Source organism: Drosophila innubila, chromosome X (genome assembly GCF_004354385.1).
Source record: "Drosophila innubila isolate TH190305 chromosome X, UK_Dinn_1.0, whole genome shotgun sequence".
Lineage (NCBI taxonomy): Eukaryota > Metazoa > Arthropoda > Insecta > Diptera > Drosophilidae > Drosophila > Drosophila innubila.
The window spans coordinates 9,318,630-9,334,979 of record NC_047626.1 but is presented as its reverse complement, the minus strand read 5'-3'; the positions used below and the strand labels follow the sequence as shown (position 1 = coordinate 9,334,979).

The window sequence follows — 16,350 nt, the reverse complement described above, 5'->3', positions numbered from 1 at the left end:
AAAGCTTTTAGTTGAGCTGGCGCCATCTGGCTGCAAGCTTGCAGGCGGTTCAAGTCTGAGCTTAACAAAAGCTTTGCTTCAAAAGCACAAAAAATTCAAATAGCAGGGAAATTTGCCGTCAGAAAATAATTGAATAGACTCAAGCTTAATATACATATGAGATTGTATATTAAACTAACAGTAGGCTATATAAAAATATCAACAGTTATTAAACAATTAATCGATTTATAAAAAAAACATATGAGAAAAATAAGTAAAAGGAAATAAAAATAATGGAGACATTAAAAGAAACAAATATTGCAAGATTATTTTGGCTGGGCAAACAGGGTATTATATGGAAATCATTGAAGGAAAGAATACAACAGGCCAGGACCGATCTGGAGATATATAGGGAATATATAACCCTTTGTCAGATGAGGCTAAACAGTGACGTGCAACTACGCTTTGAGGCGAAGGCGACTATTGATCATCTGGAGAGTCACAACCTGAGATTGGAAAATCAACTGAAGCTGGCACAGCATGAGGTACATGAGGCACATGCCAAAATCTGCAAATATGAATCCCTAAACAAAGATCTTGAGCAGCGTCTTCAACTCCAAGCGGACAAAATCGAATTTCTCGAAGAGAAGTTAATGAAGCTGAGACGTGATACTAAAGATGCCGATCGCAATGCCCAGCAAAGTATGAATCGTGTCAATCAGTTGACGGAATCTCTCGCTCGCACTGATAAAAAGCTGGAGGAAAGTCGCATCAACAATGTCAAACTCGAGGGGGAATTAAGAGCCGCCGCCCGGAATCTTCACTGTGTGGAACGCGCCTTCGAGCGATCTTCCCAACAGGTTCGCAATGCAGATCGCAAGAACGCCGAACTCCAGCAGCGTCTCCACGAGACCGAAACTCGCGCCTTCCAGGCCGAGTTGCACGTCCAGCAGCTGCAACACAACTCCGAGAATCTCAAGCAGCAACTCGAGAAGCGCTCGTACCACACTCTACGCAAATTCATCATCTCTAGGGACTAATTTGATACTCTTTCCCAAATTTTATCAGTGTACCAGGTAGCCAATAGTATATCTAGCACTTAATTTTAATAAATATGCTATTAGTAGTGAGATAAAAAATTATAATCATTTTATTGAATATGTAAAAAAAAAATGTATCTTCGATATGCCGAAGTTTCAATACTCTAGCAGAGTTCAAATTCAATGTGATCAGTTGTTATAAATATATTCATTAAATTTTAAATGTAAGACGTCTTCACATACTTATTCTCCTTACAAAAGTTTTCACCTTAAATTGAAATCTTATATTTAGGACAAAAAACTAAAACTAACTACCATATTAAAAAAAAAAAAAAACATTATTTGTACAACTGTCTTTTTATTTCAAAATTAAAGCTTATCTTATGATATAATATTAACATCAAATTTTAGATATATTTAATATTTCTTGAGTTTTTCTAATGATAATATTTCAACAGCTACACATTATAATGAAAGAACTAAAAAAAAAAATTATAATTGACTGTGATAGATTGGGCTTCTTAGCTTCTAATCTCACTCTGCTAGGGTATTATTATACAGAAATAAGGCTATGCATGCTTATGTGGCTGAATCTGAAAGAGAATATCATCGGTGTTGCGAAACTTCAGCGAAATACCCTCGACAAACTGAAGCTGATCCAATTGCAGATCGCTGTGGAACTCAAAGCTAGTCAAAAGTTTGACCAAAAACACCTTCATGATGAAGAAACTATAGCGACGACCTGAAAGACAGGTGATTATTTAATCAATAATCATCATAAATCAGTACATCATTTAGTTGACTTGCCAATACAGGTTCGCAATCCCTTGGAAAAGGGCAAGAAACTGTAGGAGTGTCGACGCTGAGAATTTTGTCCTCCTGTCTGTTCATGTTGTTCCTCCTCCTGCTCCAAGGCCTGTTGATGTTGCAGGAAACGTTGAGGCTCAAACTGTTTGGCTCTATCGCCCCACCAGGCTGCATCGCGTTGCATGTTGAACGTATCCAAGACAATAATCGTATTCTGTGGCACGATTGCCTCACGCTCAGCCAACTGAAAATCGCGACTCACATGCCGCAAATTCATCGGCACTGTCGCCAGCAGACGCAACGCCTCATTAACAAAGGCGTCCAGATATCGCAGCTGCTGCAGCTGCTCGACGCCCACATAGCTGGCGTCGTTGCCATGCGGCAACACGGTGGCAATTTCTGCACGCAAACGTTCCTGGCAATCGCCTTTGTGGGTGGCCAGGCAGAGCAGAGCAATCATTATGCTATTGGACACCGTCTCAAAGGACTGTGAAATGCAAAAGTAGATAAATTATCAATGCTAATGCTAATGCTTATGCTAATGCTAATGCTAATGCTAATGCTAATGCTAATGCTAATGCTAATGCTAATGCTAATGCTAATGCTAATGCTAATGCTAATGCTAATGCTAATGCTAATGCTAATGCTAATGCTAATGCTAATGCTGATGCTGATGCTAATGCTGATGCTGATGCCAATGCTAATGCTGATGCTGCTGCTAATGCTGAATGCTAATGCTAATGCTGATGCTGATGCTGATGCTGATGCTTCAGTGCTGATCTGATGCTGATGCTGATGCTGATGCCAATGCTGATGCTAATGCTGATGCTGATGCTTGCTTGATGCTGATGCTAATGCTTCTGATGCTGATGCTGATGCTAATGCTGATGCTGAATGCTAAATGCTTGCTGATGCTGATGCTGAGTGCTGATGCTTGCTGCTAATGCTATGCTGATGCTGATGCTGTGCTGCTGATGCTATGCTGATGCTTGCTTGCTGATGCTGCTGATGCTAAATGCTGATAATGCTGATGCTGCTAATGCTGATGCTAATGCTAATGCTATGCAATGCTAATGCTAAATGCTAATGCTAATGCTAATGCTAATGCTAATGCTAATGCTAATGCTAATGCTAATGCTAATGCTAATGCTAATGCTTATGCTTACCACCAACACCATCGACTGTGCCTCATCCTCAATATCCTGTAGTGTTAGTTCCCCATTGGCCGCCAATTGAAACATTTGCTCGATGAATATGCGACGCTGCCAGGTGACATCCTCAGCATCATCGATGGAATTGCGTAGCTGCCAGTTGCGATGTTTGCGCTGCACAATTTGTGCCACAAAATCCACAAGCAGCTGGTTGCATGCCTCAGCCTCGGCATACAATTGGGGCTCCAATAGGCGATGCAGCAAATCGATTTGCAGCCAAGGCTTGACAGTCTTAATAGCTGAGATTTCGAGCAGCCTATTAAAAGTACACAGACACACACACCCATGATTACGAGAAACTTTTGGGGGGCAAGTGGGGCAATTAGTGTCCGGATGGGGCCACATACTCACCGCTTGTAGGTGGTGGCAATGTGAGCGTCATCAGCTTGTGTGAAATTTGTTGGTGTTCCCATAATGGTGACTGCAATGAAAGGTAACGTCGCATTAAAAATGAGATAGAGGAAGAAAGAGAGGTAGACAGAGACAGATGACACATTTGTGGCAGCTTAGAGATGTCAGTTGTCATGCAGGTAAAAGTGTTCACATCAACTGACGACAACAGAATTCTCAATAACCTCTTAAGCTTTATATTTGGAATACCAACCGATTGCCTTTAGTCTCCATCTGCAAAAGGTCATTAAATTCTCTATGACAACTAATTTAAATTAGCCTCAAACTGTAGCCGGACTATAAAATGCGTTTCGTTAGTTTCAGTAAGTATATTAAATTATATGATTTCATAATTTTACTCTATACATGCTACTTTCTAAAAACACAACTAAAAAGTTGAAATAATAATGTTTTCATAAAATATTTATTTTCTTTGCGCCAAACAATTTGAAGTGCTGAGAAAAACTCTCCCGAGACGAGTGCTTCCAGCTTTTATTATTTTAATGCAGTGTACCCATTGAAAATGAAATTAAACTTTTAAAAAAGAATAACAGAATATTTTATGTCTAGACATTTACCAATTTTTGTACATTTTCAGATAGATATTTTTGTCTCCTAACAATATTTAAAAAAAAAATAAGTTTTTTTTCTGCAAGGAAATGTTTGTAGGGCATCTTCTTAGCCGAGCACTGTCTGGCACATGTTCTAGCTTATTTTCTTTGAGGTTTCAAATCCCTGATGAGACATCAACTCTTAAGCACTTTCCTCCGCTGCACTTAACTTTGTTTCATGTTGTTCACTTAAATTTCCCTCCATCTCCTTGTACACTTATTAAACTATTAAAGTTAGAAGTTATCATAAACTATTAACTTATTAAATTACCATTTTCTTAAGTTGAGACATTAAACACAAAAGAAGTTTTCCTTTAGCTATCGACTTTCATATTTTAGCCTAAAAGCTTAAGGACAACAAATGTAAATGTTTTAACGTCAAATTATGTAATTCAATTATGATCACTAAAGTGAAGCTTATGTGTGACAAACTTGAGAGGAGTAAACAGAGTGCTAAGATGCTGAAACTGATCGCTAGACCGTGTTACCCTTTATACAAAATAGTTTCTCAAATATCTTATGCAATTATAATGCGAATCTGATGAAATTTCTAGATTTTAAGCAAAAAGTTTAGACGTTGTTATTGTGAAGAGGTCGTGCCAAAATTGAATTACTATATCTGTATATCTGTACTATAAGGTTTGCTGAAAATACCTTTTTTGTATGGGTTTCTTCATGGCATAAACCTATTTCTGTTTGCGGACTGTTATGGCTTCTATATGTTACCAATTTTATTATTCTGAAGTTCCAATCTCTTATATATTTTTGTATACATTATTGAATCGAATATCATCATATGCTGCAGTCAAATCATAATTGACAGCTACTATAAACAGAGAAGACATGTTAACATTAGACCCCCTACTCCTCTTCCGTTCTGTGAGGTCTACTATGAGTATATTTACTAACTGAATGACACTTTGTCTCAATGCCTCAATGATTGTTGTTGTTGTTGTTGTTGTTGTTTGGGTTCCGCGTACGTGAGTCGCATGGAAACTGGACAAACGTGTCGTCGCGCCGTGATAGCCAACGACTGACCTGCGACTTAGACAGGGCTTTCTAGATGGAATTATGGAATTACGGATTACTCACGGCAGGATACTTCTAGTACCGCACGGCTCAGCATATCCTCGGCATCCTTGAACTTAACGGCATCGCCATGCAACTGAGATTGTGTCGCAAATTGCTCGACAAGCTGATTGCCAACCGAGTTGAAGACATCAAAGAAACTGATCACAATATTGTGATTGAAGGCGGGATTCAGTTGCTTGCGACGCAGTTTCCACTTTTGGCCTGACCAAGTATATAAAGAATTCAGTCACTTGCCACAACTGACAACAACAACAACAGCTTACCACGCGCATGCAACAGTCCCTTGCGTGCAAAGAATCCCTCCTGCATGAAGGTCTTGTCCAGACACTCGGCTGCATTCAATACGCATTCCATGCCAGCGGGATCATCTATATAGAGTAGGGCCCGCGTGCCGATCAATATGGCCAATGGACGTTTAAATAAAACACGCAGACGCGTCACCTTGTCCAAAATGCCTGAGAAAGAGGAAAATACTTAGTAGAGTCACCCTAATTTTCTGGTTTTACCTGCTCTTTTCACTACAAAATACATGCACATTTTTCTACGTCGCTACACCTTTTCCATTTAAGGCCTCGAAATTCAGACCAGAAACTTCCGTTGGGGAAAAGTTTTCTATGAAAAAGTTGTCAAATTCTTCTGTTTCTCTTTACGGCACCGTTTATTAAGTTGAACTTTAGACCTACCAGAACATTTTCTAATCTACACCATTTACATTCATTTTTTAATAATCTCTCTCTATTACAAAATGTTTATAATTTTTGTTGCGTTATTTACAAGTTAATGAAAAAATGTACATTTATTTCTCAATAATCTCTCTCTATTACAAAATGTTTATAATTTTTTTTTGCGTTATTTACAAGTAATTGAAGTTTGTACATTTGTAGGGAATTATACAGGCAACAATTGTAGACTTATGTATACAATGTAATCCATTTAAAAAATTTTTATGTCTAAGGAATTTGTAATTCCCTCTTTCCACCATTAATTCAATGTATTTTTTTCCATTTTAACACTTTTTTTTTTTAACAATTATAAATGTACATTTGAAGATTATCATATTAACATACGTAGGAAAATTTGTACTATTTGCATGACAAAAATATATACACAAATTACAATTACTGAAGAGAGTACTTTTTTCAAAAATAGCAACATTTGTTTAAAAACGGAGCAAAAAAAATAAACGAAATATAACTTGTAGTAGAAGAATAAAAGTATTGCAATAATAACTCAACTGTCTGGATGCAAATTGATGCAGAGCAGAAACCAGAGCAGAGGCTGTTGTGCCACGCCCCTCCAGCCATTCAGCTGCCAAATGAGACGCCAACATTTGCGCTGCTGCCAACCGAGCAGCAGCGTCAGCAGCGTGCCACACACCCACAATGCCACGTACAAGTGCATCACTCTTATTGTTAACAATTGTTATTGTTGTTGTTTGGTTTGACGTTAATGCGGTGCTTTATAGGCAGCTCAGACTTTAATATAAACGTTTCTTAACCAATTTGCCCGATTTCGATTAGAGCTCCGTTCGCTTGGCCAACAGAAACACAACTGAAACGCTTTAAACAATAAATGCGCCCTCTTGGCCAACAATATTCAGCATTCAAACAATCAGTTAATAAAGAAATTTGCTTATTAGTTACCGCCACACACTTTAACACATTGCACATTTGCCTTACACTTTGTTTCTATTTTTTTTTTCCAATTAATTAATCTTTTTTTTTTTTGGGCAACGCTACGTGTTTCGTCAAATCGCCAACATGCCGCATTACTAAAGCGTCGTTAAATTATCCAAATACAAGTACAGTCAGGTCTACATATAGTGAATAAATTCTTGCAAGGCCAGTTCACAATATTCAGATTCTTCACAATTTAGAATTAAAATTTTGTATGTTGTTTGTACGTATGTTATTATTAAAATAAGTACACTGAAATTGCTAAAACTAAGATTATTAATCCAAAAAATCTTAAAATAAGAATAAAAGTCTTAAATTGTTAGGAAAGTATAACTTGGTACTATTTCGAATCAAACAAATGGTGACACCGTGGCGCTCTGGTTCGAATCCCACCCGTAACAAATTAAAATAACATTTAATAACTTACTAAAGCAGAATAAAATGTAAATAAATTAAAATTTAAAAATAAAAAAAATTATATAGATCAATAATAAAATTTATTTATTTTTTTTAATTTTAAGAACATTTATTCTTAAAATAAGAACTTAGTCTTATTTAAAATGTACTTAAAATCAAGTTGTGTTCTCTTAATTTAAGAATTTTGTGTTCTGAGACCAAAATCTTGATTTTAGAACATTTTTTTTATCAGTGTAGTTAAATCACCGTAAAAGTAATATTTTTTCGAACTACCAAATTTAAGTGGTTTTTCATAAACAAAAATGTAGGTGTTCATTATATCGAGTGCTCACTATGTTCAGACATGACTGTATTATCGAATTTCGATCGACGTTAGTTATTAACAATTAAAAATATTTTAAGCTTTTGAGCAAATAAGCAGAAATAGGCATTCCTTTGCAATAACTCCTCCTACTACAACTATTAGTTAATATACTACTTTTCTACTAGTTTTACTAATACTATGACTGAATATACTACTTTTTTACCAGTTCTGCTACTAATATTGCTTAATATACTACTTTTTCGCCAAGTTCCACTACAACAGTTTCTTATAATACTTCCATCATAACCCTACTACTATGACTTATTATACTACTTCTACTACTAATAATACTACTATTATTATTTATCTTAAATGTATAAAAAAAAAGGCTTTTATGAAATGTAGCTATCTAAATTATAAATATTAAAATTAAAAAATTATGGTCTTATTATCACATTGTCAAGAGCGGAAAGTGAAAGTTGCAGTTGAGCAATGCCTTTAATAGACATGCCTGAGAGCAGGTAATACCGATGGAAAAATGCAAACAGCAAAAGTCGCACGTGGCATTTATAGGAATTTATTAAAAATTCCTTGTTGAAGCTGAGCGAAAGAAATGTGAACCGCAACGAGGCAACGGAATGTCAAAGTCACTTTCATTATGAAAAACAAAAGGCACGGAAACCACAATAGGAACGACAACGACGGCCATTAACGCCATTGATGTGATGACGAAAGCGGGCAAAGAGTGGGAGAGAGAGAGAGAGAGAGAGTGGGAGAGAGAGAGAGACAGATATAATCGAAGGGACAGGAACATGAAGAATTTCTTGATTAAGTTATGGGAATGTCGAGTTTACAAACGTCATGAGTGTTAGCTTCCTTTGTCTGTCTTCCTCTCTCACTTTCTCACTCTCTCCCTCTCTCTCTCCCACTCGGTGCTACTCTTTTGTTTGTCCAATCGTGAGCTGGCAGCATCAAGTCAATAAAGCATACTGATTAATGTCAAATTGTTGTTGCGTTTCGCCTTTTTGCATAAATTATGCATAAATCGCAAGCATTTGCCATCCGCTGTTGTCCTTTGTCCTCTGTCCTTTGTCCTCTGTCCGTTGTCCTTTCTCTGGTTTTAAAGCCCGAATACCAATGTGTCGCAATGTGTCCTTGTTTCTGGTTTGGAGTCCCTTGTCTCATGGTTTTTGTCGCCACGCACATTCCAAGCCAACTTCCCTTTGAATCCCCCGCCAGACTTCATTCTTTACAGCATTTAAGCTGTTTTAAGTCGCTTAACACACACTGCAAATAAAGCAATCAAATTGATTCAAAAACGCAACTCTCGTATACCCTGTAAAAACGATATATATCACAATAGGTAAAAACGGTGTAGGTTCTAGTATCAATAAATATTTATTTCAAAATTTTAATATTTCCAGCTCTGTCTAGCCCAACATAAAAGCAATTTCATTTAATCGCAACTAGCTTAATTTCTATTTTAACCACACCTATTCTAAGTCCAAAAACAATCTATGAATATTTAGTGAATACTTCAATATATTATAATTTAGTTCTTTTAACTGTAACTGAATTTTTTATCTCTTAATTTGCTTGCATCTGTTACAACTCTATTAATTTAAAATATATTTTTAATTATGGAACAACTCTAATATAAAATATATTTTAAATTATGGAACAACTCTATCAATATCAAATATATTTTTTCAGCACAAGTTAAGATGCTTTTGTGGGTAATAAGGGTAGAAAGCGGTTACAATGTAACTGAAGTTGATGTAACCCAAAATAACTGAATGACTGAATGTGTCAGTCAAATGTTGTTGACTTCTTTTGGATCGTCTCTTAAATATATATCCTGTAAAAATAAAATGAAATTAAAAAGAGGATATATGACTTATAAACTCTAAAATTATGTTATAATTGCAAAGAAAACTGTAATCTATTAATTTATGTGTTAAGTTACGGATTAAGTACGGATAATAATTCAAATATACCTTATACAGTAAATTTAAAAAATTATCCGTATGAAAATTTTAGGATAATCAAACTCAAGATAAAGACTACACAATTTGTTATTGGAAACGTATTTTATTTATACAAAACTATTCAGATTTTAAAATATTTTTTTTTAATATATTTTTTAATCATTAAATAAATAAGGTTAAGTTATACTGATAGGAGGGTATCTAATAGTTGCGCCAAGAACCCAAAATTCTACTTATTTGTTTTTCTTATATTTTTGTTTTTTGGATTGTTTTTCGCCGCTTTTCTGCTTGATGCCGAAAATGCGGAAAAGCCATCATAAAAAATGAAAATACGAGACAGCGCCAGCAACAACAACAACAACAACAACAGCAATAATCAGGCACAAAAATTGTGAATCTGTGTATAAATTTAATTTCCCCACACGAGAATTTGACATAATCAAATTTTTTAAATGCAAGCGATTTAAAGGCCACACTCCAAAAAAAAAAATAAAGTACCCCGAAATGTGTGTGTGTGTGTGTCTGTGTGGGGTATGATGGGTTCGTCTCTTGCGTTGACATATGAAATATTAACGGGTCCAACGCACATCATACAAAAGTCAAGTGCATGGGGGGCGTGGCAGAGAGAGAGGAGGCGGGCGGGGCGAGTCGCGCAATTTGCCATCAAGCGTAAAAACAAATTTACTTTAACGAGGCCAAAAAAAAAAAGCGGCACAGACAAAGAGAGGCAGTGTAGGAGAGAGCGAGAGTTGCCAGACTGTTGAAACGGCTGAGAAAGTGCCAGACTGTCAAAATGCCAGTCAGTCAGACTGTTTGTATATAAATTAGAGTACATCAAAAGTTTGCGACATTACAATTTTCTTCTAGACACACACACACACACGCACACATATGTGCGATTCGTGTGCACAGATAAATGTTTTAGCAAAATGAAGATGAAGACGATGATGAGACTGTAATGATGTCCCACCTTCCACACACGCATTGCAAAAATACTTGAAGTGAAGACAGTGGGCGATTTGACCGATTTTGCGTAACGAAAACCCATAAAAAATTGTTAACCTTTTTATTTTATTTTTTAAATATAATAAATTCATTTTCGTTTTTAATTTAAAATGTTTTTTTTTTTTAACTTTTTTAGCTACTATTGAATGTTAAAATAATCCAAAATTTTGTTGTAATCAGTACTCGAATTTAATTACGATTCATCACGCTTCTTAGGAAAATAAATAAGATATATATTATATATATTTAAATCAAATGTAAATGGATTTTAACGATCGGAAAATTTTATTTTGATACGACAGATCGGCCAAATCGCCCACTGTGACACAAGAACAGGGATGGAAAGTGGAATGGGTTGAAGAAGGGGGAAGGCAGGGGAAGTAGGAACTTAGAAGCACCTGATTAAATGTGCTTTGCATGCGTGTGCGTGTGCGCAAATGCAATGACAAGCAGCCAAAATACATATACACCACACACACACACACACACACACACACACAAACAGACACACACACACAGACACACTCACGTATTGCCTTTATGTTGCGTTACGCATGTGGCCACTTGACTTTCTACCTTGAAATTTTTTGATTCACTTACGGACTGCGCCACAGAAACTCTGCTGCTTTACTAGGCGAGCATGCTCGACTAGCACATACCCTACCACATACCCTACCATGAGTAGTTATAGTGCTTAATAAGCGCCTGTTTGCATATAATCCCTATACGCATGACTAAAGGCAAGTTTTCAAATTGCCTGACCGACTAGTAGATACCCTAACATGCCCCACATATTTTTGTTAAGCAATTGTTTTCAAACTGCAGCAAAAAGCATACATGTACTTAATTTTGTCTGCAATAAGAACAAAGCCAGTATTAAAATGGTCTGCTTGACTAGCAGATACCCTAGAAAGACTATCACATAAATACCATCTGCAGTAAACATTAAGCATGCTTTTACAACTAGAAGATACCCTAGAATGTCCTACATGCGATTTTTTTTGGAGTTTTTAGCAGGAAACTAACACATACTTAGCAATTTCTTCAATAGGTGATAAACTTGCCTGCTCGGCTAGCAGATATCCTAGCAAAGACTTATTTTAAAAAAAGCAAAGCAAAATTTCAAAGAATCAAATTTTACAAAAGTACATCTAAAATACAAATCTATAATACCCTTTATAGTCTATGACAGGGTGTCTAACAATATATGATGTGCACATAATCTGGAAAAACCTTTGTCCTGCTCACGATTCACTTGGTTTATTACAGTAGCTGATGTCGTTGTTGTTTTTTGTTTGTTGTTGTGCTCTAGAAACGCCTGTCAAGGAACTGTCAGTTGTCTCCATGTGGTTCATAGAATACCACAAATGGAATGACAATGCTCATATTTAAATATTCACTTTGGCTGGCCTCAAAAGTGAAACAGTCACTCCCTCTTTTCCCCGCGCTGTACCACAAAGGGTTAAGTTATTTGTCCTGAAAGTCACAAAATGAATTTATAGTGCAAATCTACTTAAAATCATTGTTTATATTGAGTCATAAAGGAATTATTTTAAGAATATCTCGACTAGCAAATTTTTGTATGCCCTGTTGTCTCTTGTAATAGAAATCAAACCTATTTCATGGATTTCTATCAATCATCATTTCAATCATTTCATCTCTAGGCTTATCATTAAAGAATATATGTATGTACATATGTATGTACTGACGTAAGAACTTTGACTTTGACTATCTGTATAATTATTTATATTAATAATATTTCTTCATACATATTTATTCAGACAAAAAATGTTCACTTAACAGTATCAATCAAACAACAATATGTATATACATATGTATATGGAAAATATATAGAGTGTTTTAGCTTTAGCTATAAAACTGGCAAATTGGCGATGGCACTACGAGATTCGCATTTTTACTTACATTTATTTATTTGCAAAACCTTTTAAAACCTGGCGGTTCTCCTTAGAGAACCTTCACTGTGTACTCTTGATATATTTAATATTGGAACATTGTTTTGTTAGAGTGAGCAGTTTTATTTGCGCTGCAAAAGATCAAGTTCATTTAGGACAACAACTTGCCTGCAATTTAATACAAATGATGATCGCTATCTATACCCTATAACCATTGAAAATTATACGATGGTATTGAGCAATTCAATAAAACGGGAAAAATCAAGTTAGTATCTGCCTAATTATTTCATCACAAGTAGATAATAATATCTTCAAAGTTGAATATCTGGTCGTGACAAAATTTGTAAGATTGTGTACAAAAGTAGTACGACAAATTTAGGTAAGCGTATCTAAGGGCCTGGGTGCAGGGTATCTTGTAGTCGTTCACATGCGGTCTTACTTGTTGTTATTCTGTCCGAACGATTTTTTACGATTTGCTTATACACATTCTACTCGTTCATTTACATATACATACATAAGTATGCAGTTACTTTATGCTCAATTTACGCCTTAAAAATTCTTATCTGCATTTGTATCATAGAACTAACTGAACTGTCTAGAGATGTGCTCTTGATGATAACAATGAAAATTATAAGAGTTCAATAAAATGTATCAAGATATTACAATCAATAAATTAGAAAACATTTTTATTTATTTATTTATTTATTTATTTATTTATATAATTGAATATTAGAAATTAAGATAGTTATAGCCAGAGCAGCAAAAGCCTTCAGACTGTTTTTTTTTTTTAAGTTTACTAGTTAAAGTACATTGATTAATGCTGAGATAAGATTCACAAAATTATTAATATTTATTGGCCTCTGTGAGGAGTTGGGATGGAGGGGGATTTTCAAGAGGGTGCATTGATTAAGAATTTATCGACAGTGATTCGTGAAGCGTTCAATCTAGTGTAACATTTATTGCAATCTGAATCTAGTGAAGATAAACTTTTTTAAATTTCAAAAAAATATTTATTATTAAAATATTAAGTAATTAAAATTATATGGAATTTTTTTCGTGAAAGTTATACGATAGTTTCACAACTCATCGACTCACGCACATCTGTAGCTTGAAAAGCCTATCGGCTCCGATCAAGACGATCGATGTGATTTGAAGCGATCGAGGTGAATCAGTGCAAGTCGAGAACTTCAACAATGCGGACGTGTTTAATCCTATTGATCTTTGTGGCGGGTGCTCTGTCCCTTTGTAGTCTGAGCCCTCGGGATCCGTTCCCAATGGTCGCCAAGAGAATTGGCAGCAAAACGGCGATCCTCAAAGGATCTTCAACGCCAACGTTGCGTCTCTCTCTCAATGAGACGGTAATTTTCTATTGTCCACAAGGCCTTGAGATCGGTAGAGAGGACTATGATTACTATCGCGACGCAATAAATAGGCCAACGGCAGAACTGACATGTGCTGAAGATGGTCTTTATTCCAATGGCCAACGGATCCAAGACTATACACAAACTATACTTGTAAAATGCAGTACCGCTGACAGTCAAATTTTTTATGAGAGCACTAAAAGCTTGTCGGGCTGCGATGCGGATGCAATGACACTGATCGTTGGCTATAAGCTGCCAGGATTATCGGATGTGAAGCAATTGGCCATGTGTTACGATTTGGGTGCATCCCGACTACGTTTCGTCAAATTCATGGCATATCCGCCCCAGAATATATTGTTGGACATGTCGAAAACTGATCAAGTGCTCAATGAACTGAATTTGGACAAAGTTATTGATAGTTTGCCCGATTATTTTCACTATACCAGCGATTCAGAGTTCCAACAGCTCGTATCTGATCAGAAACAGTTTGGGGAACTCTACGACTCAAAATTATTTGAATATTCCAGCCTGTTGCAGGATCAACAACAGTTAAAGGATCTAGACGACTACAAATATCTGCTAAAAATTGTGTGGCTTCGATCATTGCGCCAAGGCAACTGGAAGCATTGGCTGGAAGCGTTGCGCGTTGCCAGCGATGACAATGACGAGAAGTTCGAGTTGCGCATAGGAGTTTCAGGGGTGGCAACACTGCCACTTGCCCAACGGTGCAATGTCAGTCGCAGTTTGCAGCTGGAGGACGGAAAGGGCAACTCTCTCACAGTGCCTGCGTATATTTGGGCTCATGTTCGCTCTCTGCAGCCAGAGGGAAATGCCGCCGATGAATTTGTTCTTGTCGCACACAATTCCCCTTACGTAAGCGCTCTCTCTTTCTCTCAACAAGAATTTTTAACACTCAGCACTACATTTATTCGCACACACAACAACAGTTGACTAAAACAAAAATATATATATTTTTTTAACAATATTAAGGAATATTATTAATACATATTTTTTAAGCAAAAGAAATTTAAAAAATCGATAAATAATAGTATTAGGAAGGTTGAATTTTGTGCGGTTTTTCGACAAATTATTTGTGTGTGCGAATTAATGTTGGGCTGACTGTACATGCACTCAAGCTCTCCTTCATTATCTTTCTCTCTCCATCTCCATCTATCTCCACTTTCGTCTTTCTGCTTGCAGTCCAATGTCTTGGAGTTGAGCACATTCTGTGATGATATTTGTGCTGAGATCCCGTGGCTGAGCAACAGTCTCTTTGGCGAATTACACTTGTTGCCGATGTACGGAGTTGTTCACTGCTGTCGCATGGATGCAGTTGATAAGCTAACGGAATTTCCATTTGATAAACAGCAACAACAACCGTTGTTATCAGAAGAAGCATCGACTACGAAGCCGACACCTACTGGAATTTAATGAATTAAATAAATTACAATTCAAATAAAATTACTAATTGCAAATCAATTAAAATTGTCAAAAATAACACTAAAGTAACTAAATATATAAAATTTTTGCAGCTTCAATTACTTGTTTATGTTTAAATAGCTAATAACAAAAACATTTTTTACTACACCTGGTAACTCTGATACATTTATTTTATAAAATCGTCGCGAACTCAAGAATTCACTAATACATTTTTTTTTGTTTTCTGTTGGTTTACAATTTTAGAACTTTTACATATTAAGAACTTTGCCTCCGTCAATCTGCAATATTATTTATAAAAATATCTTTTCCTATATACGAGTACAGAAAATGTTTACACAGCATTATCAATGTAGCAACAAATTTGTTTTTCATATATGGCATTTTTCATTTCCTGGGTTAATTTTGCTTCCTTTTAAGATCTCTCGCTGATTGGTTCAATATATTAAATATTTCGGATTCCTCGTCTTGTTTTTTACGCTGTGACCATCAAAATTTGTCAACAAAAAAAAAATGTACTATGGTATTGAGCAGTTGAATGTTATTTAAAAAGTGTATATACATTTCTTTGATGATTTGGAACTTACATATGCTTAAAATATAAGTATATTTGGATCTGAAATTTTCATCACAATCACATAATATTGTCTTCCGAGTTTGTCCAGTAATGCATATTTTTAAATATACTAATGGAAGGAGAAGATAACTTTGTGTGTTTGTGAAATACGTATACGTATTAGCTTATCTAAGAGCCTGAACCATGTAGGCGTTCACATGCGATCTTACTTGTTGTTTTGTTGTCTGAGCGACTTTTGCTGATTTGCCTGAAACACAGCATTTAATACATACATACATAAATTTCTTATCAGCACTTGTGACATGTTTGCACATACATAAGTACATATATAGCAAATTTATTAAAAAGGGGGTTTTGAATTATAGTTTCCCACAGTGTCGATATGTTGATGGAACTAACTGAACTGTCTAGAGATGTGCTCTTAACGATTACAAGGAAAATTATAAGAGTGGCATTAAATTTATTGTATTAGTTTTACAAAATTTTTATTTGTATGTAATGTATGTAACAGGCAGAAGGGAGCGTGGCAGATCCCCCAAAGT

At 35.7% G+C, this 16,350-nt stretch overlaps 3 protein-coding genes across 3 annotated transcripts; 2 read left to right on the top strand and 1 right to left on the bottom strand.

Moving 5' to 3' along the window:
* Positions 1–413: 413 nt before the first annotated feature.
* Positions 414–1,019, top strand: LOC117785725 (tropomyosin alpha-1 chain-like). Its single transcript, XM_034623936.1, has one exon. It carries the CDS (start codon positions 414–416, stop codon positions 1,017–1,019), a length of 606 nt encoding a protein of 201 aa, XP_034479827.1.
* An 87-nt stretch (positions 1,020–1,106) lies between these two features.
* On the bottom strand, positions 1,107–6,656 carry LOC117788295 (probable cytochrome P450 318a1). The gene is made up of 7 exons (XM_034627022.1): positions 6,366–6,656; positions 5,394–5,585; positions 5,131–5,331; positions 3,389–3,458; positions 2,993–3,293; positions 1,827–2,313; positions 1,107–1,761 (listed from the first exon to the last, which is right to left on the bottom strand). Exons 1-7 carry the CDS (start codon positions 6,529–6,531, stop codon positions 1,589–1,591), a joined length of 1,590 nt encoding a protein of 529 aa, XP_034482913.1. The 5' UTR covers positions 6,532–6,656; the 3' UTR covers positions 1,107–1,588.
* Positions 6,657–13,618: 6,962 nt separating this feature from the next.
* LOC117793568 lies at positions 13,619–15,292 on the top strand. Its single transcript, XM_034633921.1, has 2 exons — positions 13,619–14,667; positions 14,995–15,292. Exons 1-2 carry the CDS (start codon positions 13,627–13,629, stop codon positions 15,223–15,225), a joined length of 1,272 nt encoding a protein of 423 aa, XP_034489812.1. The 5' UTR covers positions 13,619–13,626; the 3' UTR covers positions 15,226–15,292.
* The last annotated feature ends 1,058 nt before the right edge of the window (positions 15,293–16,350 follow it).